Source organism: Triturus cristatus, chromosome 3_1 (assembly GCF_964204655.1).
Source record: "Triturus cristatus chromosome 3_1, aTriCri1.1, whole genome shotgun sequence".
Lineage (NCBI taxonomy): Eukaryota > Metazoa > Chordata > Amphibia > Caudata > Salamandridae > Triturus > Triturus cristatus.
Window position 1 is genome coordinate 1,041,816,331 of NC_140583.1, and position 26,630 is coordinate 1,041,842,960.

Below are 26,630 nucleotides of genomic sequence, written 5' to 3' on the forward strand. Positions count from 1 at the left end.
TCAACGAGATTGTGGCTCATGCAGCGTCAACAATTGATATTATTAGTAATAGTACTAGTTGGGTATTTTTGGGGGATAGCTGCGTGACTCCCTCCACAGCACCCGTTCTGCACCCACCTATTGCTCTAAGAAAGAATCTTAAAATTACTGCTGCCCCTATTGTGAGTCCCAACCCCCTCCGACTCACCTACACCGTCCCCCGTGGTAGGGGCATCTGTTCAGGCTGTGGAGAAACCCCGTGGAGTACATATGATTGAGGACACTAGTCATCCCAAATTAGGTTGTTGTAACTTGAATCCATCTGGTACTAATGTTTCCCAACCGGCATTGCCTATCTCTACTACTATTTTCGGTGGTGGCACTTATTTGCGCTCCCTAGTGTCCTGGAATATCGCAGGTCTAAAGAGTAAAATCTCCACCGCAGAGTGGATTGATCTGGTGGACAAATACGACATCTTGCCATTCCAGGAGACCTGGGCTGCAGAATCAGTACATCATACGGGGTACCTTAATTTCCACAAAGTTGCAGTCTGTGGGACAATAGGTAGACCGTCAGGAGGTTTAACCATTTGGATCAAACAATCTATGCATCACCTAATCAAGGAACTATATGTTGGTAGCCCAGACATCCTTGCCCTAAAGCTGCACCAGTTAGATGGCTCAGAGCTCTATATTATTAATGTGTATAACCGAGCTAAGCCTGGCGGGCGTGGCTCCAACACTTTTCCAATATTGGACTCCTTTCTGGACTCCTTTAGACCCGACAGTAATATAATAATTGTAGGCGATTTAAACTGTTCGTTCGAGCCCCTAAACTCGGACGGGGAATTCCTTACGACAGAGGAGGATGTCGCGTGGAGCATCCCCCAGTTAGCCCTCACACCCATTAAGAGATGGACAGAATCAGCTCTGCAGTGGATGGGTCTCTGCCTTGAGCGCGGCTTTAGGGCTGCCAACGGGCGATCTGCATCTGATAAAATGGGTAGGGCCACCTTTGACAATGGCCGCTACAAAAGTAGAATTTATTACGCCCTTATAAAAATAGAGTACTGGTCCATACTAAATGACATGGTGATTATGGACCGCCCAGAGAGTGATCATAATCCTCTTGTACTGGGACTCCTGGTAAAAAACGGTGGCAAGCACAAGCCTACAGCTAAGGTTGCCACCGCTGACGCCCTGCTTACTAACAACTTACGCAGGGTGCGTTGGGCTAAGATTGCCATTGACCCCGAGGTTTTGGGCAAGATTTCTATTAGGCTAACTAGGACTCTGGGGGTTTTGCATTCACTTCCAACTCGGGAAGATATAAACAGAGAGATAATTAATCTCCATGAAGATCTTTTTAGTGACCTCAGATTGTATTTTTCAAAACCTGACATACCAAAGAAGACTCATGGTAATCCACTGTGTAAATCATGGTATAATAAGTCGTGTAGGGAATCCTATAGTAGATTGGCTCTTGCTATCAAAACCAAAATAATCTCCAATATTAGGATAGCAAGGCTTAACTACCATAAAGCAAAAAAGAAGGCTAAACTTGATTGGGATACCCAACATTGGCAGGACCTTTTAGCAGCCAGTAATCATAGAAAATTAACAAAGTTTTGGCATTTAGTCAAATGGGGCAATGGCAGTGTTTCACAGGTTCCTGCTAATCATGTACCGAGAGAAGTCTGGGTCGAGCATTTTGGGTCCCAGTTTTCTGGGGATAACTTGACTGATATTAGTATCATTCCCATTCCTACCCCCGAGGACACTGCCCATGATTTGACATTTGCAAGCAGTGAAGTTGAGGTGGCGCTAAAAATGATCCCTAGCGGCAAGCCACCAGGTATCGATTGTGTCCCTGCCAATCTCTTTAAGCACGACAAAGAAAACTGGATCCCTTATATAGTCTATCTGGGCAATGCAATAGCAAAGGGGGTTAAAATTCCCGATTCTTGGCGTGGAGCTGAGATTCTCCCGATTTATAAGAAGGGGGATCGTTCCAGTCCGGGGAACTACCGACCGATCAGCCTGATTGATGCCATACAAAAAATCATCTCTAGGATGGTTTTGATACGAATCCAGAGTTGGATCGAACTGGAGGATATATTATCACCCCTACAGGCAGGTTCAGGTCTTTTACTAGTACAATAGAGCAGGTCCTTAGGTTCTAATTGCTCTATTGGAAAGTTGTTAGTTTAGGCGGAGGAACTATTTACGCTGCCTTTGTCGACCTAAAATCAGCGTTTGATTTAGTTCCCAGGGGTAAATTGTGGGGGGTGCTAAGGGCTCTGGGGATGCCCCCGGAGCTCTTGAATATGGTAATTAAGTTGCATGAAGCTAATTTTGCTCAAGTCCGTTGGGGCAAGCAAGGGCAGGTCACTAGAAGATTTGCTGTGTTCAGGGGTGTTAGGCAGGGCTGTGTACTAGCACCAACCCTGTTTTTGTTATTCATCAACGGGGTGGTGCAATACTACTCAGCCCTTCCGACCGATGCCCCCTCTCTGGGTGGTATTAAGTTTCCGCTACTCATGTTTGCGGATGATACCCCTCTGCTATCGCAGACCCAGGCAGGCCTACAAGCGGCACGGTCTACATTTGAGAAATTTTGTCATGACCATAACTTGCAGGTCAATATCTCAAACTAAACTTATGGTGTTCACCAAGAGCAGACCCGCGGTTGCCCATATTAAAATGAACAACATCAAGTTAGAACAGACAAACATTATGACCTACCTCGGGATTGTTTTGGAGAGTAAAATGAGTTGGAAGCCCCAGATTGAAGCCTTGTCGCTCAAGTTTGCCCAGCTCACGGGGTGCTTGATAAGAGAACAGAGAAAGTCTGAGACCAAGAGGATAGGCCCAGCCATGAAGATTTACAACGCTAAGATAGGCTCTGCGATCCTGTATGGTGCGGACCTCTGGGGTTTTGCTGACCTGTCTGTTCTGATTAAAAATACAGAACAAATTCTTAAGAAAATTGACAGGTCTCCCCTGCTCTAGCCCTACGATACCTTTATTAATGGATCTAGGCTGTCATGCAATAGATGACTTGGCTCACTATAAGCCAGTGGCTCTGTGGAGGAGGCTATGGACCACCCCCGAATTAGCGGCTTATGCCAAGGCCACTATGGATGTAAGATCCATCCTGGGTTAGGGTAACATCCCTTGGTTCAAAAATCTCAAATTATCACTTGAGTCAATGGGCTTGGGTACCCTGTGGTCAGATCCTGTCAACAACCTGTTTCCCCCCAAAAAAAGTTTATAAAAACATCTATTGGGCGATAGTCTACCAGAAACTCGCCTGCCAAATTCCATCTACATCCCTGTCAGGAATGTTTCTGGATCTCAAATCTATTCCGGCCCTAGAAGAATATTGGGACACAGTAACAAAGCCCAGTGATAGAAAACTCTATCACCAGCTAATGGATGGATCCCTTCCAACGAGACTGTTCGCAAAAAAATGGAAAGGTCAGGAGTCTGATCGTTGTCGTAGATGCCCAGAACGCAAAGAATCGATTGCCCACATATTCTTTGAATGCCCGGTTTATGCAGCTCCTCGGGCCTAATGGCTCAAACCAATTTGTCGTAACTTGTCAATAAGGGTTGGATCTGAGGCCATAAGACTTCTTAAGTCGGATACAAGCGAACCAATTGTTATAGCTGTATCAAACTTTTTGGGCTGGGTGTGGATCCTGAGGGCTAAACCGGACCTAGTGGTAGGTCTTCCTAACGATCTGTTCTGATGGCTCAGAAATTAATCATGGTATTTTATCCTACTTTTGCTGTAGGTTTTAAACTCTATTTTTATTGCTGGTTTTTATTTAGATTTTATATTGGTATTTGTTTTAAAATGAGGTTTTAAGCATGGTAATGTCTTTTATGATAATTTCGAAATAAAGACTTTTTGAACTTGAACTTGTATCGCTGTAAAGTAACATTTTCAGCCCCATTTGTAAACTTGTGCACGGTATTACAGATACCACGGTCCTCACCATTTAGGAGAATATGTGAAACACTTCTTTCTGGTTTAATCATTGGATCGGCTGAATACTGCACTCTTTCGTGAGATGATTAGTAAGGGGACAGTCTTAATTTGCTGATGAATAAACCATTTGTGTAAATTCAGGAATTTAAAAAAAAAAAAAGTGTTGCTTGATTGAGAGACACCAAGAAAATCACATTTCGCCACCATTGTTAATGTGTTTCTTTTGCTGTTGTGTCTAACATCTCTGACTGTGTCTAACATCTCTGTTCCTGCTGTAGCTCTGGCAAGGATTTCCAAAGACTTTATCTAAGTAGACTTGTGACTTTACTGTTGGCCCCTCCACACAGCTTTCTCCTGATTTAGTTTGGAGAAACTTGCTTTTTTTAATCAAAGATTTAGTACAACACAGTTGTAGCTGACAACAAATGTTCAAAGGACACTAGGTATAGAAACTTTGCACCACTACCCTGAAGTATTTTGGTATTGTGTGTAAAGCTTCTTTTAAGAACCACACTGAATAGGCTGAATGGTGTATCTGGTCGTCATGGCATAATTCCTGGAGGATTTTGGTAACATGTAATGTTTATTATACACCCAGTTTTCCTCCTTATTAAACAGCCGGGGTGTGGGTGAAGGGTAGGATCTTCACGCTCCCTAAATACAGTTGTTAAAGAACGATAATGAGGCTAATGATCTTCTTCTCCTTTGCATGTAAACAAATGCAGTTTATGGAAATGCAGCTTTCTCTTTTTCTCTTCACAGTTAAATTTTCAGAAACTGTTTTAAGCAGCATGTATTGCTTAATTTCTTTCTAGGTATTAGGAAATGCTGTTGCACCTACTTATAGTAAGCAAACCGGGGAAATTTATAGAAAATGATAATTTTTTCACTTTGAAAAAAAACCTCATATTTTTACTCAGCAATCTGCTAGTTGTGAACTATGAGTTTTCATTGATGCTGTTCGTTACTTCTCACTACATGTTATCCTCTATTTAAGGTAGTCATACATTATAAACAATAAAATAAGATGTGAATAAGGTACTTCTTGCAAGTTGCACTATTCCATGAAAACGTACTTGTCATTAGGTCCGTTGTTGCTGTGGAACACCAAACTGAATTGCAGTGCCTTGATATCTTGGTAGGGCTATGGATCCTTTATCCCATATCTATATTGGCTGGTAAATGTAGGCAGTAGAAAGTTGTGATATTGTAGTCCTCCGTATGGACTGTGAGGATATAGTTTTCTTAGGATACTGTTTTCAGGAGCCGGCTATTTTGTTCATCCATATTTGTGCATCGCATTTCAAAGTTTCTTTGATTAAAAACCTCACCGTGTATATATCATTTCTTTTATAGACCTGAATTTGTTGGCGCTTTTAAAGATTATACATTGAATTTAGCTGCCGCCGCTCAAGCTGCTGCAGCATCAGCTCCCTCTGCACCACCAACTCCGGCTGCTGGTCCAGCAGCATCTCCACCGCCAGCTCAAGCTCCTGGTAGCTCCTACCCTCCACATCTGAAGGCAAGTGGTGTGCAAGTCAAATGACACCTCTTTCTGAACCAGTAGCCTTATTGTGTATGGTAACACAGCAATCTCCTTTCTCCCTGCTGCTAGTCAGATGAGATTTCTCTGCGTTATATATGTTTGTACTAGTTATTTCAAGCTTTTTTGAAACTGTATTTAGTAGAGACATTTCTATCCAAAATATAATATCTAGTTGAATTTTTCCTATTTTGAGTGTCCAACAACAGGATTTGCCAACCAGAAAACTAGCATGCAACCTTGTGCCAGGATAGCAGCAAGTTTAACATAATAAAAATCAACATTAAGGATTGAGCTTTTAAATACGACTTGAGACTAGATCTCTGGACCAGACCTGTTGGTAATTTATTTTTCTCTTAATATAAAAATCTCAAAATGATATTCCTCTCAAAGGAGAGCGCATGTATGTCCGCTTTTTTTGCCAAAAGGTTTCTGTTTTTTAATGGTAGCTAAAGATATGGGTAATCAAAGAGCATTATAGAAAGCTCCAAAACATGCCGATTCTGTGGTTATAGTCTCTAAACCACTTTGGCATGTGGCCGCAGAAACACAGATGTCCTTCCCGTGCTGAAATGACCGTGGTGGTGCGATGAGCATAGTATTTAAAACCACACAGATTTTGGGGAGGATCACGTTTTCCTTGAGACAAAAGGCAAAAAGAAAATGTAGCAACACAATTGGGTAAATAACGAGCGTTGAAAAATGTTTGAGTAAGCCCCACTTGATTTCTGATATTAAAGCACATGCACACAAAATAAAGTACCTTAAACAGTGCACATAGCCTGTAACTGCGTAATCAGCCTGCTCCTCTTCTAATTGTTATCTAACAAATTGGATGTGCTGTGTAAGTACAGGAGCACAGGGACAGGAAGTCCAATTTCTACTTAAATGGATTCCATACAGGAAGAAGAGAAGGAAAAAACTTGAAGAGAGAAATGCTAGCGCATGGCGGCAAAGAAGAATGGGCAAGGTGATTGAAGAAAGGACTGAGCAGGGTAAGGGGAAGGAAACATTGTAAATTCATATTTACGTGAGGGAGGGTAAGTGCTACGCTGATTTGCAAAGAACTCTATACATGGGCAATCGACGGCAGCATGGAAGAGCAGAGAAAGGAAAGTTCTGAGGCAGGAGGAAGACTGAAAAAGCAACTGGAGTGGACCCATACACGTCCAAGAAAAGTGCAGATCTTCACAGGAAGGAGTGCATGTAGGTATGGGTCTTGAAGGATCATTGTTGTTCAAAATAGCAAGGTAAGAACTAGGGAAAGAAGAATTAAAATTGAGTGTGTTGTAGAATAAAAAAGAAACTGTAGAACTGGAGGTCACGCCCATAGAAGGAATTTTGAGGATCAATGCAGACTGGTGCGGTAAAGCAGAATGCCAATGGTCGAAAGGTCCTTTTGCCAGGTAGCTTGAGGATGTAGTCTTGTTAACATACAACTACTATAAGCAAGATTCTAGAATATAGACATATGGTCTCCGAATTGTGGAAGCATGCTAGTGAGGGCACAGAATGTCTGCTTTCTGGTGGTGTAGAGGGGATGCTCTGTCAAAACCAAAGCATGGACATTACTTTGGAAATGTTGCAGGGTTCTCTTAGAACTCTATGAATCCGGTGCCTGTAGTCATTCAATATTAGAAAAGCAGGGTTGCAATGCCGTGCTTTAAACATGTGGGGCAGCTTTGATAACTTTTTGCTTTACAGCACCCTTAATCTGGCTTCCACTCTAAATTTGATCTTAATTCCAGGAGACCGCACCAGCAGGGAGAAGTGCCAATGTTCACTTTAAACCATTTTCACAGGTTTTTTTTCTCTGCCCACCTTGTTATAATTTTGTATTTATTTGTTTTTCTCTTACAATGTCTTTCTCCTACTCGTGTCCATTTTCGTACTCCCACCACCACTTGACTCTATCCGGTAACTTACCCTTCAATTATGCTTTTGCCATTGGTGCCAATAACCTGTTGCAGAGCCACTTAGCTTGAGAAGCAGATGTTTGTTGTGCTGTTGCTGATCTGAATCATAGCATGCACAGTCTAGCTGCTACGCAAATAGTAGGAAAAAAATCCTACTTTCGTTTTATGTGATTAGTTGGTACATCTGTAGTAAAATTGAGTCATCAGAATCCCAGACGCATCAGTATAGATTGCGCAACACTGACGCCGGCTGAGGGAACCAGATGTCTGTGGAGCTGGCCATAATCACACATTGGATAACAGGGTATTATTGGTAGGTAGAATCTGTCCCATTTTTACCTTTTATGTCTGTCTGATCTTCAATCCATATTTGACAGGAAACATTTTTTCTCTCACGTTGGTTGTTTCCTTGCTTCTTGGCATTTAGATCCTCATTACAAGTTAAATGGTAAAGCCAGGGAGCAAACTCTGCACCCTCAATGATTGGTAGCTTGAGGTAACACCCTGTAAGTACCATGAGAGTACAACAAATTAAACACTATGCAACGGGGAATAACCACCCAGACGCGGTTTTACCTTGTGCAAAACCACACAGAATTCCATGTTCTATGGGGTTTTACACTCCTACACCACCAAATCTGAGCAGTGGGTAAATATGAGCCTGGGGCAGATGCTGGGCAAGGGTGGGGAGGGAGGCTTAGAGGTCAACAGGGGGGCGGGGGGGTGATCTGGCAGAAGGAAGCATGTAGCTCTCCTTCTTGGCGAAATAAAAAATGTTGGGGACGGCACAGAGGCTGGACTCCTGTGGCAGCCAAAACGTCAAGTAATTTTTATTGGCTGTGTTTTAAGCCCTGTAAAATAGTCTTTGGAATGTGTCTGTTCCCTCAAATTCAGACTTTGCTTTATTTTTTGAGAGCAGACTGTTTTTGGACTTGCTGGCCATTGACAGAGTTGCTTGGTTAAAATGTTTCTGTGCCATTTTTTATTTGACTTGGAAAACTTGTAAGAAAAATGTACATAATGTGCACATGTAGACTAAAGGGTCTCCACACCTTTCCATTATTTTTTTCACTTGATCAGGCAAATAAATTGTCAACATCAAAAACGATATTGTAAACTTATCACCTGAGATTTTGATGAAATATATATATACCCTTTTAGAAAGACAAACCGTGACATCCTCTTCCAACGGGTCTTAAATTTGGCACTCAATTTGGCACTATGCTTTTTAAATAGATTTTATTTGGTTGGTTATTTTTTCAAGTTTAGTGAAATTTATGTACACATTTTGGCACCTCATTGTGGTAATTTTTATTTACTTATTTTTCTTTTATAGTGTCTTTCTCCTACTCTTGTCCATTTTTCTACTTCCACCACCACTTGACTCAATCCTGTCACCCTTCAATTATGCTTTTGGAGCTTTCGTATTCTACTTTATTTATCTCTCTAACTGCCATTTTAGAGCCACCAATAAATATTTTCTATTGATACCTCGTTAGCCCTACCTGTGTGATCTCCTTACTGTTACTATGGCACCTGGGTTAAAGTGCTTCGCTTTTATTTTGAGTGTGGGATGCGATTTACTTTTATACTTTTATGGGGCTGTTAAAATGGATTGTGGTTACTGGTTATTTAATTTAAAATGCCACCACCGTGAACATACTGTCTTATAACAGCTTTCATTTTTTAATTTTGAATTACATTTGATGCATTTGGTTTGGAAATATAATAGCTTAAATGCAACTTCTAATCTACCAATTAATCAGATGCATTACATTTTTTACTTGAAAGACAATAAGTTATCAGAGAATCTAAAGTACCTGTTAAGGGCCCAAACTGTAATTTGGTGGATTTAGCAATCACTGTTGACCTGGCAGAGGACGTAACGTCCACCAGACCAAGACTACTCCGCTTGCCAAAAGAATTTGCCGTCTCAGCGGTTCCTGTCAGTGCTGTTTACAGTTTGGTGCAGAGTCCTGCACCAGAATGTTTTTATTTTTTATTTTCAAAAAGAAAATTCTGAAGCAGGATTTCCATTTTGGGCATAAAAAAATACTCCCCTCGCCATGGGAGTCCTCTCCAGGGTTTTCCTGGCAGTTACGAGCAGGAAAAACTGACCTCTGATTCCTCCCTATCTAAATTAGGTGAAAGTAATTAGAGGTCTGTCTTCTATGGCCCTTACTCCGCAGGGCCGTTTAAAGGGTTTAATCACGGTAGAGACAGAGTAGCCCAGCAGTGATGAAACCTAAAGTCCAACAATATTTAAATATGGCAGGTGGACCATTATGTTGGAGGAATAACGGATTATCTATACCGTCAAGATGTAGATCAGAACCTTTGTCTTTACATCTACTTTCTTTTGTGTGCTCGCACTAGTAGGTTCTTGTTACATTTTGTTTTTATTTAGGTTGAGGTTGTAATCGGCCTCAATTGATTTTTTAAATACCAATTTCTGTAATATTTCAATCAGCCAACATTTTACTGTATATGCCACTATCTTGCAGAATACAACCTTTGTGAAGTGCTCTGTTTCTAGTTTTATTGTTGCCTAAAATGAAGGAATTAATAGCAGAATGGTGAAAGAAGGAATCCATCTTATTGAGAAGTAATGCAAATAATATATGGTCATTTTGACATATTAGAGTAATATTTGTTATAATGAGCAATCATAAAATCTAGTTTTGATCAGTAGGCTTTGGATAAATACCAGAGTATTTGCTGTGTCTCTAGCAATCTAGTGCTCTTTGTTTAGCAAGTACTTGATTATTAGCAAAATATCAGCCAAGTTTGCATGTATTTTCATTAGGAACATATTGCATATTTGGTTGACCCATAATAATAACTTGGTTTCACAGTACAAGCCGATTAGTAGTTTTGTATAGGTTGATGGGCAATTCTGACATATGGTGGCAGTGAATAGAAGCAATAGTGAGTGGTGGTGGTCGGGTTGACCTGTCTTGAGTTAAAGGGAAAGTTCCGCCCATCACTTTTTGGGCTTTAAATGGCCCATAATAGAAAATCTCCAGAATCAAGTTGTTTAATTGGTCTAGTATAACGCCTGTAAATTTAACAGTTGGAAGAATTATACTTGACAGCTACCATGTTTCTAAATCCTTGCTATCTTGACCTATTTCAAGAGGTACTTTGTTAATTCATGCCAGTGGTTATAAATAAAGTATCAAAGTAAATGTACCTCTTCTCTACTTGACATGTGTCTTTGAATATCAAGCAGGGATCAAGATGGAGACCCCCAGCATTAACTTTCATGTTAAAAGATGGAAAAAAAGTTACTTTGGAAAATAACACAATCATTGAATGATTCTGCTGATATGGATTGTGTGTTTATTCCTTGCCGAAAAAGGCATAGTGGATAAAGTGCTTTACTTAGTACATCATTATTGACTGATGGGAATTCGTCCACCGAAGTGTTCTAATGTAAAATTGCCCAGCTCATAGTGAAGAAAACTTTACTTTTTGTTAGCGAAGTTTAACACCTAAACAACACTGGTCTTTGCCTAGGTTAATTTTGTGCTCATGTTTGTGGTTGGCATTAAAGACTTTGTGTTGTGCTTCACAGATTTGTTTGCCTGCACTCTCTCCTACAATGACGATGGGCACAGTGCAGCGATGGGAAAAGAAGGTTGGGGAAAAGCTGAGTGAAGGCGACTTGCTAGCGGAGATAGAGACGGACAAGGCAACAATAGGTACCCAATGAAGTGAAGTAACAAAGCCCCCCCCCCCCTTTTCTGCTTTTCTTAATCTTTTCCTGCAAACGTTTTGTGAAAACTGCACATTTGTTTTGCAAGGTTTTGAAGTGCAAGAAGAAGGTTACTTGGCAAAAGTTCTTGTAGCAGAGGGAACAAGAGATGTACCTCTTCAAACTCCGCTATGCATAATTGTGGAAAGAGAGTCTGATATTGCAGCATTTGCTGACTACAAAGAAACTGGAGAAGTGGTTGATATCAAACCCCAGGCAGCTCCTCCAGCTCAGGTAATGGAAGTTATTAATACATTTTTCAGAACAGTGGAGCTACGTGTTTATAACTCTGCAGGGTGTCTCATTATGTAGGTTTAATATGTATTTAATTATGTAAAGTAGTGAGATGGGATTTGTAGTACACATCAAAGACAAGCTATGAATGACCTTTTGCATTAGCTCAACAATTTAATTGACTAGTTTGACAATTGATTAACTACCTAGAGATACTTTAAAAGGCCATCATTTGATTTAAACTTTTTGCAAGAAATGGATCCTCATATTGTAATTTAGCCATTGGTTAACATTCAATAACCTACAACACCGAAATATTGTCGGAATAGTCTTTCATTCTTGTACTGTAATATGCATAATTTCTCTTAGTCCGAAACACACCAATTTATATAATTGCCTAACAAATCAGGAAAGAAAGCTGCTATGTTCAATAATGTCACAACTACATGCATTTTAAATGGTTGTACGTAATTTCATTGAAGCATTACTTCTTGGAATCATGGAATATGATTACTGAGAAAACATTTTACCTAAAGTGTTTAATGAGAGTTTGCAGGATTATTGGCTTTTACCATTTCATAGAAACAAATGCATTTATTTGATTCAGTGATTTACTTCACAGTTCATTATTTCAAATGATATTTTTTACATTGTCAAACAATTATTTCAGATGCGTTTAATTTGCCAACCAACATCACCATCTCGTAACACCATCCATCCTGGCCCCTTGAAAACCTCTTACCACTATTAAATTACACTCATCACAGACCCCTAAACCCCGCCCAACGCAGAACCATTACATTTATTTCAACCCCTACAAATCACACCTGAAACCTAAAAAACCCTCACTACTCATAAACTACACCCATTTTTTAACCCTGAAAATATCCTCACCAGCTCTAAGCGTCACTCATTTCTCAACCCTAAAACACCCTCCCCACCCCTGAACACCACCCATCCATGACCACGTAAAAAACTCTTTCTACATTTTAAACTCCACATATTCCTGAACCCTAAAAACCCTTCACCATCTCTAACCCTACCCCATTATGGAATCTTAACCCTCATCGGGGCTGTACGGTGCAGTCTTGGCTGCCCGTAGAAGGGTTTCCTGCCTGTGGGGAGGGGAGTGTGGGTGCGCTACAGAGAAAAGAAAATATATATATATTTATATATTCCACGCTACACACTTGAGTCGCCCGCCGCTGCTCCCTGAACAAAGGGCGCTTCGCCTTGATGGACCGCCCAAGTAGGGTCCAATTTTACATCAACAACTCCCCTCGCATATGGAAGGATGACGAAGCTGTGTCTCAAGCCACCAAATTCTTTTTCAGATGATATCGGACGCATTTCGCCTGCACAGCAGGCTTGCTCACCAACAATTTGATAAAGTTTTTCAATTGTTATTTAAACCCTTGTGTAACACTTCATCATGTGAGAACTACTCACACAGTGTGTGCGAAGACAGACTAGTAATTTTTACAATCCACTCGTAGCCACGACACAAATCATGTTTCTTATTCGCTAGAACCCCAGTGGGTTATTCAAGGAGAGCTAGTTATCCCACCCAAGTGGGCTTATTAATAACTAGTACATTCCATATGATGTTATTAGACTTTGTGTACCGAAAACTTGCACATAAATTAAAACTTAACCCTTGACCAAAGTAAAATAAAACCAGTTAAAAACGGAGATTTGAAGGAAGTTACTTTATTGATCTATCAATATTTATTAATGTGTATGAAAGTCTTCTTCCATATTCAAGCCCCCTGGCGTCTTTGTATTGAGCTCTATTATATAGCAAGACTCCAGCCCCCTTAATTTTTTCTCACTATTTCCTCCTCGTATGTTACACGGGATTGCATCGATTACAAAATATGATAGACCTTGGACATTTTTACTGTGGTATTGCTCAAAATGTCGAGCTACTGGATACGATCTGTTGCCATTTTGTATGGCTCGTAAATGCTGTTTATGCACTGGTAGGATTGTACTGCCCACGTACCTCAGGCCACTTGGGCACTGGAGCACGTAGACAGCATAATCTGTTTTACAGGTGTATTGACTTTATTTTATTTTCTCTTTTAACAAGTCCTGATTTGTACACTACGGTATTATTTCCATGCAAACAAGCTTTGCATTTAGTGCATTTTAGGAAGCCACTTTTCAAGAGAGCCAAGTTGTGGACGTATTTTTGTTTTTTTTGTGATATTACTATGTTGTTGACAAGTGACTGTTTCAAAGATTTAGCTCGTCTAAAAGTTATCAGGGGTCTGTGTTGCACTATTTTTCCTAGTACAGGATCATTGCGTATGACATGCCAATGCTTGTTTAGAATGTTTCTCAGACTATTATCTTGTTTGTTATAGGTCGTTATCATTCTGCATTGACTCATGTCTTTCTTTTCAAGTTTTGCTTTTGTTTTGCTTTTACAAAAAAGGATTGACTCCCTCGTTCTTTTACTTGCCTTATTCATAGCTGAATTTATACTCTGATCCATATAGCCCCTAGCTTTAAAACGAGTTTTCAAGCAGTTTAATTCCTTATTTAGTTCTTCTTGGTTACTGCATTTTTTCATAGTTCTTAAACATTCCCCATAGGGGATGCTTTTTATTAAATTACTCTGATGGAAGCTCGTTGCGTGTAGCAACGTATTGCCTGCTGTAGGCTTTCTAAAAAGTTTAGTTTCCAGTTTGCCATCCTTTACATAAACAGTAAAATCTAGAAAATTAACATTTGTAGTACTGATAGTGCTAGTAAATCTGAGATTCAGATTGTTTGCCTGTAGATTGGTTATAAAATCCCTGGCCTGTATTTCTGAGCCTTTCCATACCACAAATAAGAAGTCGATGAATCAACTCCAGTGCATTATGTGCTCTTGCTAAACCTCTGGGTACAGTTTCCGGACCACCTGCTCCTCCCACCAGCCCATATGCAGATTCGCATAGCTGGGGGCGAAGCTGGTGCCCATCGCTGTACCACAGGTTTGATGAAATAGTTCTCCATTGAAGAGAAAGTAGGTGTTCTTAAGGCATGCAGATATCATTGATATTAACATTTGGGTGTGTGACCACAGTTTTAATGGCCTGTTTCCTAAGAAATGTTCAATTGCATTAAGTCCAGCTTTGTGTTTGATACTCGTGTATAGAGTGGTCTCCTCTATTATCAATAAAAAAATCTTGTTCCCACGAAAGATCGTAATACTCTTCTCAAAAAATCCCCGGTATCCTGAATAAAGGATGGAAGAGATTTCACAAATGGACAATGAGAAGAGTCCACATATTTAGAGGTGTTCTCTAGGTTGCTCCCTATGGCTGATATAATTGGGCGCCCTGGGGGGAAAAGAGGCTCTTTATGCACCTTCGGTATTAAATATAATACAGGGGTGACTAGATTACTCTTTTTTTAAAACAATAGTTCATCATGATTGATCAAACATTGACGGTACCATTCTTCTAGTTGTGCATTGTAGAGGCGATGATTTGTGATCATTACCACCTCTGCAGCTTTACTGTAATTAGATTGATTATTAAGTTGCTTGTAAGCTTCATTTAGGTATTGCTGTTTTCCCCAAAGCACAACGTTTCCACCCTTATCTGCATTGCTCACAATACATTCATCATTCACTGCAAGTTTTTTAATCAAGGCATCATAATCTTTGTTTTTGTGACAGTTGCTTTTGCTTATCACTAGTGGTTTTGTACAGATTTTTTAGTTTGTTCACTTCCAATTCGCTGTAAATGTCTACTAAATCTCTAGCTGTCAATGGTGTAAATCTAGAGCTTGGCCTGAAGCTAGTTGGCTCATCACTCGTTATGTCTAGATTATGTTCTTCAGCCAGTTCTACCGCTCTTTCATTGATGTTCAATATATCCATTTCTGGAGTTGCATTATTCAAGTCTGTTTCATTTTCAAATTGTCTGAGATCTAATAGCAGATTCATATCATCCACCATTAAATTCATTGGGTCGTCTTCTCTATGCCTCGCCACCGGCAATTGTATTTGCTTTTGATTGACTGCAAAATGTTTTTTCAACTTTAAAGATGTGACAAACTTGGAGATGTCTACCCTTGTTTTGACATAGCGGTACAAAAGGGGGTGGTGATGGACGGAGCATCAGAGCCAATCAAACACTCACACCCAGTCAACAGATCTGGGTGTGGGAGCATCAGTCCAAAAACAATGATATACTCAGAGTGCCTTATCATTAATCTCTCCTGTTTGTGAAGCTTACTTTTATATTTATGAATTAGGATACACCTTGTTAGAAATACATACTGTTAGATTTATTTGATATTTTCCATGACAAAGTAATATGATGAAAATCTGTCACCTACCCAGCCGGACATCGGACATTGTTTTTCACTGTTCTACTTGGTTTATCTGTCTTTAACACTGACTGCTTGGTCCCCCCTGATGGACTTTTTCCCTCCTGCCTGCCTTGACTCTAACAGCATTCCCCTCCCCTGTTTTCCTTTCCCTCTGTTACGCCGCGCACTAGTAATGCATACTGTTGTGTTACTGTGGCTTCATCATGTGTCCTTATGTGCAATTCGCTAGTAACTCTTGTTGTTACTGTGTAATCACTGTATAACTTATGTAAAAATTGTGTAACTTGCAACTCGCTGTTCCTTATGTTAAGCTCTCTGATACCGGTTCTAGCCAGCACTGTCAAACTCAAATAAATAACTGAAAAACTGAACAAAGTTGTCTGCCTTTGAGTTTCGGGATAACACCCCATCCTCCTTGAAGGGGCAGGATCCTAAAAAGCACCTTTTGACACAAAAAATGATATTTGTCATCATACTTAAAATGTCACTGCCTCTCATTTACCAATAGTTTGAAAGCTCTGCTAAAGTAAAATTGCTCGGTTATTTGAAACCAATTTACCGAATTTAAATGGTATCGGTTTTCCAAGAGCATTGAACTGGACATTTTTTTTTAATACATTTCATTAGTGCTCTTTGTGATCTTGCTGTTTGCACAAGCGTTCTTTGCTAGCTGTGTTAAGGCTTTACTAAGTTTATCATTGGAGGACGAAAAAACATATTTGATCTGTGGTGATGAACAATTGTGCATGGAGAAAATTGCCTCAATGTACAGTGTAGGGGCTAGTACTGCCCTATTGGGCGGTTTCCCGCAGAAATGGGTGATATTTTTCCCAGTTGTGCAGAGAAAAAGCTCTCCATGTGGGGTTCACAAAGTTAGACGACCTTTGCCGTTCTGTGCCCAATGCATGTAGACTAGGCGGCACCGAATTTCATGCAGGCGCCTTAGACTCGACTCAGCCCACGGTTTCAAATTGGGGCCATCAATCATTCATAGCGCGGACACGCTACTTATGATGGCCCTGCTTCATGTTGCTGGCTGCCCCCAGAGAGAATGAACCAATGGTGTTACAAGAGGCAGGCCAGTCCTCATTTGTTTTATCAGTTTCCTCGTGTGACCGGAGGTGTGTGTACTTTAAAGGAGGAGTGTCCATGCTGGTCGGCCTTCCCTGCAGCTATGGGTGTCATATAAGGGCCTTGATTGTCTTAAGTTTGGGGCATGTTGTTGCAACTCCTGGATTTACAACAAGCCGAATTAGGTTAGTTAAACTTCCTGCTATCCTGAAAAGGCTAGCTGATTCCTTCCTTTTAGGGTTACATGTTTATTTTATACAGTCGGCTAGAGAGGTGTTCACGATGAGGGTGGAGTCAATCGCCCACACTATGTAGTCTGCTGTACCACCTCAGAGGTGGCTGCTATCACGAATTGGGAGGACATATTCTTGTCCAGAGTTGCTCGGCCCTTTTTGGAAAATAGAAGCTATGGTGCTTACCGACTTTGCCCGTTCTCGTTAGCAAAGTACTGTTACACAAAGGGAACATACAATCTTAACACCGACCGTAGGAGATTTTTTTGTTGTTGTTTGGCCCACCAATCTGCTGTGTCAGTCATCGGTACATCAGGGTCAGTACCAAGGACAGGAAAAGACCTGAGAGACTCAAGACAATTAATCAGATCTATCTGTAAAAATCAGTGGCGTAGCCGGGGAGGGAAGGGTGGGGGGGGGGGGCGGTACAAGTTTTGGTGCCGGTGGCCTCCACCCGCTCTTATCTGCTGCCTCAGGGCGGCAATCAATGCCCCCTGCTCCTCAATGCATTTGCCGTAGGGCATCAAACAGAGAGAACTCTTGCCAGCACAGCCCCAGCCGCTCTTCTTTTCACTGTGTGCGGCTGCCGCAGCCAACGCAGGGACCGCCATGGGCAGCCAGAGGGCTAGATACGCCAGTGAAAACAGTTACTGTGATTTAAGGTAAAAGGTGGGTTTGGATGTACGGGTGTATGGGGACCTCAAGCAATATGCAGAGGAGAGCATGAATCATTAGAAAAGTTTGTTAAAAAGTTGCACATACATTTCACCGATATGTAATTATGAAAAACATTTACAAAAATGTAGATGTCTATGGGTATTGAAAGTGAACATAGTTTAGATTTGAATGAGTTATGAAATGAGAGTCCAGAATAAGATGCAGAACGCTTCCCAAGTAGCAGCATGAATTTTGCTGATCAGTGCAGGCATGTGCAGATTAATTGCAGCCCCCGGTGTCCTAATAACATATCTGCTTTCCTCATGATGGCTATTACCATCACTCCACCTTACAAAACCGTTTGAGAGATCACTCTCCTTCTCAAACTGCTTCTGAAATTAATCATCGCTCCTCTGAGCTTTATTAAAGTAATTGTTGCTTTGAATCCAGTCATACCCAGACGTGGGTCCCTTGCTCGTTTTGCCACTGGATTAAAGCTAGCCTGGCTGATGAAGGGTGTTATCGCAAAACCGGTCCCAGGATGCTTTTACCGGTCCAGGGAAGATTAGGCTTGGCAGTTCGGGCTGGACTGTTCCCATGAGGAATAGGGTCAAGACTGATTTGCATATGGCTGAGTCTTAAAAGGGGTGGCGAGTGAGCTAAAGAATGATGATGGATTCAACCCAGATCTGTGACTGGGGTGAGTGTCTGAGAGGTTTCAGCGCTCCGTTCATCATCTTCTTGTGTTAGCTTTGAATCTATTTGAACCATAACTTTCCATTGAAATGCAACATTTGATGGGGTAGGCCCAGTTTATTGAAAGGGAATGTAAATATTGCAGTATGCATGTTACCTTGCTGCTTATGCATATTGAATACTACTTGGAAAGTACGTTTTTGTTGTAGATTATTAGGGCCAACATTTTCCTATTTAAAGAACGTTTTAATCAGCATTGTCTCATTAATGCCCTCTGCCTCAATTTTAGCTCTGTTGTCAAAGTTATAACAAGACACCTGAGTCTTTTAGTGGGCAATGTAATCTTGCTTCTTTCTCTGCTTCATGTTCATATTATTCAGCTGGCAGTATAGCTCAGTGAGCTGAATATTTGCAATGAACCATGCATAATTTGCACATCAGAATTTTAAGAAGTTTGAATCCCAGCAGTGACTCTGCCAACTATCCTCCTGAGGTCAGTAAATTGAGTACCATTAAATCTGGTATTATCAACACTTGTTGTTTACAGTACGTAGGTATTGCAGAATTGTAGTATGAAGCTCTTTATTACACAAGTTTTTATAATTGGCAGTGATTTCCCTGGACAGGTCTAAATGTTGCCTACTTTACTCATGTAATGAGCAGTCAAAAATAATATGCATTTTTATTTGAGCGAGTGTAATACTTATTGACGGGCTATGAGCCTGACTGTTTGGCATTTGATCAAAGTCTTCACACCATTTCATTTCAATGCAGCCCTATATCTAGGAATACTATCTGACACTGGCAACATAAGTGGAGCGTTTGTAGCAGGAGTATAAGTTTTCTTTTGAAATTTCAAATTTGTAATGTTCTATCAACTTCCATGATATCACTTGCTGCGATTGGTTATTGCATGTGATCTCCGTTCCTGTGGTAATTCAGGCTCAAAGGGAACATGCTGTCGCCTATGCTAACCCTACTTGTGTTGCATGCTTAAGAGTCCCTGGGTGCCCAGCTGTTTTATTAAGGTATGATAAGATAATTATCTTACCGGAAAGATCTTTTTTTCGTTAGTAAAAAGCATGAAATGTAGTCTCTGGCTATTGTCTTGAAACAAGCTTTGACTACTGATACGATATTAGATTTGATTCTGCTGGTTAGCTGCACCCTAATCTCATCCTCCTAGAGTTAAACCAAATTGTTAAAGTTTGATGCTAAATATATAGACCCATCCAGTGGCTGTATCCCTGAGCCTCCTGTTTTTTTAGGTTCATTGTCACATACACGAGCACAGGATTATGCTATACAAAGACCTGAGCACAGGATTACACTATACAAAGACCTCTTGTGGTTAATTTAATTGCCTATAATGTCAAGCTATCTATAGTAAGGATCAACGCTACATATAGGCTTCACGTGATCCTTGACTTGTCTTAGTTTATTAACTGCATTTTCATCAGGGCAGGGGCAGGAATGTGTCCCAGTTCCTGTTTTTAAAACTTTCACGTTTAATAAATACATCCCGATGCAGTGGTATAATTTGATGTGCTAAAGTAAAATGCTTTCAAGTGTTAAAAATAAATGTGTTTGAATTGGCAAGACAACTTATCATATTCTAACATTTCTGTTGCATGATGCCAATAGCAAAAAATGTCATGGCTCTGTTCTGGTTAGGCTTGCCTACCTCTTTGTATGTATACCACTCAATAAGTTACTGCTTTTAACACAGGGATCCTTTTGTTATTTGCTGCGGATGTCACAATCTTTCTAATATAGCACAGTGAGGTATGGCCCAGCAGCAGAGAACTGCACACAAAATGAAAGACATTGCTTTAGAATCTTGTTTTTATCCTTGATCTTTTGTTATTCCACGTATGTTAAAGGTTACTTTGGATAATAAAGTCTTACAACAACTGCATAGCAGTTTAATCCTGACTTTGTGTTTCTACAGACCAAGTGCTCTCAACATATGCCTACCAGTTTGCATGATATGTGACTCCTACACATTGTAGACCTCATTGTGCACATGCATAATAGTGCTTTAATTTACAGTTGGTATTTATATAACCATCGCTTTATGCACTCTCCTGAGAGGCAGAGGATTGGATGTGCATTTAGTCTAAACACCTTAATGACCCAGTGGCAGATAATGTGAGAAAGCAGTACTGCCTTCAGCCTCAGGACTCTCAATCGTGCCCATCATAAATGTCTATTTCCAATCTGAACTTCCACACGCCTGAAGGCAACTCATTTCACAATTTGTATCTTCTGGAAAAAGGAACTACTCTTAGGGAACACTGGATGAAGTAAAACACATGAAATGTAAACATGTACCTCTTTGCTGACATGGATCATATTTGGGTGTTTACAGTCGTTGCTGAGAAATTAAAGTTAAGAGTAACCCTGGGCGTGACACTACGCTTCGCCCATGTAGTGTACGTTGCGCTGCCTGCTTCGCAGTTTTCGAAGTAGGCGAAGCCGACAGCGCTACGCACACGCCAGGGCGAAGCGTAGCTGCCTGCCCCCCGCATCCCGCCCGCCCTCCTAAACACTGACACTCCCTCAACTCTCCTGATACTGTCATCACTCTTCCTGTTCCATCCCACTCCATTCCCCTTCATTGTTAGCCTTATACACTTTCCTACCACCACCGGCCTAGGCAATCCCATTTGGCTACTTTACACCGATCACCCACCTAGGGCTAAAATTATTCATGCTCTTAACTAAGGGTGGGCGTAGTGGGGCTACGTGAAGCAGCGCGTAGTGTGCCCAAATCTATGCACACTACGCGCAGCCCCACTACGCGCCACCCACCTCCCGCCCGCCCTCCTTTTAAAACATACCCTGAGTTTATAATAAATAAAAGTAAAGACACTTAGCTCAAGCGCGGCGTCTCCGGGGCTCCCTCTTCCTGGTTTCCAACTTCTTGCGAGAAATGCGCATGCGCAGGCGTCCGCGCATGTGCATTTGTCAGAAGAAGTTGGAAGCCAGGAAGAGGGAGCCCCGGAGAGGCCGTGCTTCAGGTAAGTGTCTTTACTTTTATTTATTATAAACTCAGGATATGTTTTAACAGGAGGGCGGGTGGGAGGCGGGTGGCGCGTAGTGGGGCTACGCGGAGCGTGTAGTGTGCATAGATTTGGGCACACTACGCGCTGCTTCACGTAGCCCCACTACGCCCACCCTTAGTTAAGAGCATGAATAATTTTAGCCCTAGGTGGGTGATCGGTGTAAAGTAGCCAAATGGGATTGCCTAGGCCAGTGGTGGTAGGAGAGTGGTATAAGGCTAACAATGAAGGGGAACGGAGTGGGATGGAACAGGAAGAGTGATGACAGTATCAGGAGAGTTGAGGGAGTGTCAGTGTTTAGGGTGTCGCAGAAAGTTCTGGGAAAAATTGGTGATTATCCTTTCTGCTCCAACAGCCTTGCGTTCATCTGTACCAAAACCAAACCCATCTGCTGCTTGCCAAGCCTAGGAGCTTTACCTTAGCGCTAGCTGCAACACAATGGACACAACAATGTCCTCTATAACCTTTTGAGCCACAGTAATTGGTCAATGTGAAGGACTTTGGAATGGAGGGCAGAGAATTGGTCAGAGTAGGTGACTGTCTGTTTTCTGGCACCTTCAGTATATTTTAACTTAAAAGGCGTGAAGCTCATCGTACTGCAGCAGCCCTCCGTTTTCACACTGTTGCTTCACATTTATATAAACTTATTTTGCACTAAAACTGCTTTTTAATTTGTCTGCTGTCATGTTTATTATTGCTGTTCTCCCATATTGTCCATTTAAAGGAGTTTTTTTGTTGAGTATCTTCAGGCAAGTAGATACGATGTAAGCCGTGCCACACAAGTTGCGTTGCAATTCCTTTAATACAAGGGGATGTTTCTTAATATGTGTATTATTGTGTGGTATTAATTTTGCATAATTTATCAGTATTCTGTTTTTGGAGCCACGTTGCTGAAATAGCATTGACGTTCCCATTCATAGACATAAGGTGGATTAAAATCTGCACTTGGAAAGTCAATTCAAGCGTGCCAGGTTCAGGTTTGGATCTGTGGTGACAGGACTTCAAGTTGAAAACTCAGTGGGGACTGGTCTTGGAAATTAGTAGTTATTAACACAGGTGCCCAGTTAACATCCTCCCACTATCTGCATATTGAATATAATTTAGATTCAACCTTAAAGACTGTTTTTGCATAATTGAGAGTTGAGACTTTGGACTGGTTTTTGGGCTGAGACTGGTCTGCATAGGGCTAAATTTGGGCTTGTACTTGAGCAGCATTGGGCTTGGGAAGGGTCTCAAAATCTGGCACTACTTTAAGGGACATGGCCACGGCAGCGACCAAGATGACCGACTGTCTGTGAAGCTCTGGAGGTTGAGGCCCATGATCCACATGGATCGCGTTTCCCATCACATCTGATCTCATCTGAATCATGGGAGTGAGCCACCAATAGTGGAAGGATGCTGAATGTCGACATTCCCATTGCGGAATCCCTAAACTAGCCCCTTACACCTGTGAGTGGCCCGTGCCGTCCGGAATTGCCTCAGAGGCTCCGCATCCATAGTGCCCGCGGATGAGCCTATAGAGTCTCGATGAGGCTAATGGGCTTCTCCTTCCTCCCTACAGTGAACCGGACGGCCCTGCCAGTACGCCATCAGAGCTCCTTGTACTCCTGCTCTAGATAAGTACCAACCGTCCGCGACGACTTCTGACTATGGCCTCCTAGCCATCTTGTGGGTGCCGGTCGGTCCACTGCCCTACTGATATGACAGGAACCCTCTGTGCAGCGAGCCTAGACTGCATAACTCTCTGCACTTGGCCACCCGCTGCCATATCCCTCATGACCGACACCTTTCTGCTGGTGTGGCGGGCCCAGGTTGATTTCTACTCCCTGGCACTCCGGTCTTGTTGCAGGGGCTGTCTGGCACCAGAATCATTCTCCTGCAGTCCTTGTTGGCTGGAAACGCCCCTCAAGTTTGTCGTCCATGCCTTATTTGGGTGTTGCATGGTAGCCTGCAGCCCAGATTTCTGTTGGGCCCACAACTGCACTTTGACCGCCCTATGGGGGGTGCGCTTTTATCACACAGTGGCGATAAATATATATTCACTGAAAAAACACACAGGTTTAGTTGGACATTTCACTCGTACAAAACCAGAGAAATTCGGCCGTTATAGTTAGTAGAGCTAACTATAACTCGCGCCCCCGCAGTGCACTGCTGATGACGTCACATATTACATCACTCATGACACGGTCAGTGACATCACTGACGACATCTCAAATGACATCATCCATGTGATAATCTGATGCACCTCCTCACACCCTAATAAAACCTTTTATACACTCACTCTCAAATACAGACTACCAATATAAAAACCATTGACTTACCTATAGCAGTTAGTACATACCCGCTCAGTGATTCGTAGGTCTACACACACATCCACTCATTCACCCATACAGTAACTCATACATGCAGTCACTCATCAATACAGCACTATCATATGTACCTATACATACACTCGCACACCGCCACTCATCCATAGACTTACTCGCACACCTACTCAGTCATGCAAAGAATCAATCACACCCATTTACTCACTTATACAGTTATACACAGACCTCCTCACTTATTTATACAAATACTAACCCATACCTACTCTCTTATACAATCACTGATATAAGCACACGCTCATCCATACAGCCACCCTCACAATCACTCACTCTCACGTATAGTCATTTATATACTCCAACACTCACATATACTGCCATTCACATATATATTTACTCACACATATACCACTGGGACATCCATTCACTCACCAACACACCCATACAGCCCTTCACAGATGCACTCTGAACCCATATACCCAGTGAATCACCCACTCAAACATCGATGCACAAAGTCACCAACCCCCCCCCACTCACACACTCAGGCACCCATACAGATACTCAGTCATGTAGCTACTCACCAACCCATGCAGCCGCTTATACACCAACTGACAAACTGATACAGACATTTACACAGTTTACTCACCAACCTATGCATTCAGTAAGATTCGCTTAATCAGTCAGTTATACAATCCGTCATGCTCCTACTAAATCATCCATTCAGACACTTATACACCCACTCATTCTTCAATACTATATATATATATTCGTGTACTGTTTGTTTCAAGCAGCCCATGATTAAGGGGTAATGTACCCCGAAACGCGTCGGGCGAGGATTTTATTCCAGGAATGCTGACACAAGTGCATGTTTAAACCCCATGGGAGGCAGTTGCTGAGTGCGCTCTCAAAGCTGAAGGGCACCTTGGAATTCATTAATATCATGGCGGCCTGCGTCGTGGAGAGCAGCACCCTCTATCAATGTTAACAGGCTGAGGATTGAAACTGTATTCAACCCGTTTCCAGCGTAATCTGCCAGCTGAAAGAAACTTGTGCCAATGTTCTGGAGCCTACAAGAGGATAAGAATGGACTTTAATTTGCAAAGAGTGCACGAACCCACTGTGGGGAAGGTACTAATTTCTCCTTAGGATTACGAGTCCCAGCATGCTCAAGGCACTAAGCACAGCCCACTGATGGTAATGAGCCAATAGAATCATGTTGAAATGGAGAACATTCGAGTACTGTTTGTTTCAAGCAGCCCATGATTAAGGGGTAATATACCCTGAAACGCGTCGGGTGAGGATTTTATTCCAGGAATGCTGACACAAGTGCATGTTTAAACCCGATGGGAGGCAGTTGCTGAGTGCGCTCTCAAAGCTGTAGGGCACCTTGGAATATAGATATAGATATATATATATATATATATATATATATATATATATATATATATATATATATATATATATTCACAGAAAAAAACCATAGGTTTCAGGCACGTTATAGTTAGGAATTAGCATTTTAAAAACCTCAGAAATTCACTGAAAAAACCATAGGTTTCAGGGGTGTTATAGTTAGCTGGACTTTTTACTTGTACAAAACCATTGAAATTCCCCCGTTATAGTTAGTTCAGCTAACTATAACTCGCGCGCCCGCAATGCACTGCTGATGACGTCACATATTACATCACTCATGACATGGTCAGTGACATCACTGATGACATCTCAAATGACATCACTCATGACATCATCCAGTGAATGTCTGTTTTTCTGAAAATTAAATATATTTTATATATGTATATCAAGGTCGATGGAAGAATAAATGGGTATATAAGTGTCTAAATGGATGATTTGTCTTTGAAAAATTGATGGTATAACTGACTGATTAAGTGTATCTTAGTGAATACATGGCTTAGGGAGTAATTTTTAAATATGTAAATATCTGTATCAGTCTCTCACTTTGTGTATAAGTGGCTGCATGGGTTGGTGAGTAGCTACATGGGTGTCTATATAGGTTATTAGTTGGTTTTTTTAGTATCAGTATGAGTGTTTGCATGGTTCCGTGGGGGGTATTACGTAGTGCATAGGTGCATGAATGAGTGACTCACTGTTTGTATGTGTTGAAGACAGCATGTGTGCAGGACTGAATGGGTGGATGAGTGTGTGTATGGGTGTGTTAGTGAGTGAATGACTGTCTCAAAAGTGTCTTTATGAGTAACTACATATGTTTTAAACTAGTATATGTGACTATTGGTGTATATAAGTGAGTATATGTGAGAGTGAGAGATTGAAAGAGTTCCTGTATGAATAAGTATGTGTTTCTATAAGTGATTGTTTAAAAGACTAAGTATGTGTAAATTTCCGTAGAAGTAAGTGTGGTGGTGTGTGTATAACTGTATATGCAAGTAAATGTATGTTTGATTCTTTATTAGCATGAGTGACTGTGTGTGAGTAACTCTATGGATGAGTGGCATTGTGTAACAGAATGTATAGGTGTATGAGTACATATGATGAGTGAGTACATGTATGAGTGACTGTATAGGACTGTTGGTGAATGAGTGGATGTGTATGTGGATCTTAGAATTACTGAAGAGGTTGTTGTAACTGGTATTGGTATGTCCATTGTTTTGAAAATTTTAGTCTCTATTTTTGAATGTGTGTATCAAAGGTTATATTAGGGTGAGAGGAGGTCTGCCACTCTATCACAAGGATGATGTCATTTGAGATGTCATCAGTGATGTCATGAGTGATGTCACTGACCATGTCATGAGTGATGTAATATGTGACGTCATCAGCAGTGCATTTCGGGCGCGCGAGTTATAGTTAGCTGAACTA

At 41.3% G+C, this 26,630-nt stretch overlaps 1 protein-coding gene across 1 annotated transcript in view; it reads left to right on the plus strand.

Annotated features, from left to right (window-relative positions):
* The window catches only part of DLAT (dihydrolipoamide S-acetyltransferase), a 144,615-nt gene that overhangs the window by 26,462 nt on the left and 91,523 nt on the right, over positions 1-26,630 (plus strand). Inside the window, exons 4-6 of the mRNA XM_085645794.1 lie at positions 5,333-5,498; positions 11,013-11,139; positions 11,242-11,426. Coding sequence (XP_085501920.1) covers positions 5,333-5,498; positions 11,013-11,139; positions 11,242-11,426 — 478 coding nt within the window. The remainder of the gene's footprint in view (positions 1-5,332; positions 5,499-11,012; positions 11,140-11,241; positions 11,427-26,630) is intronic.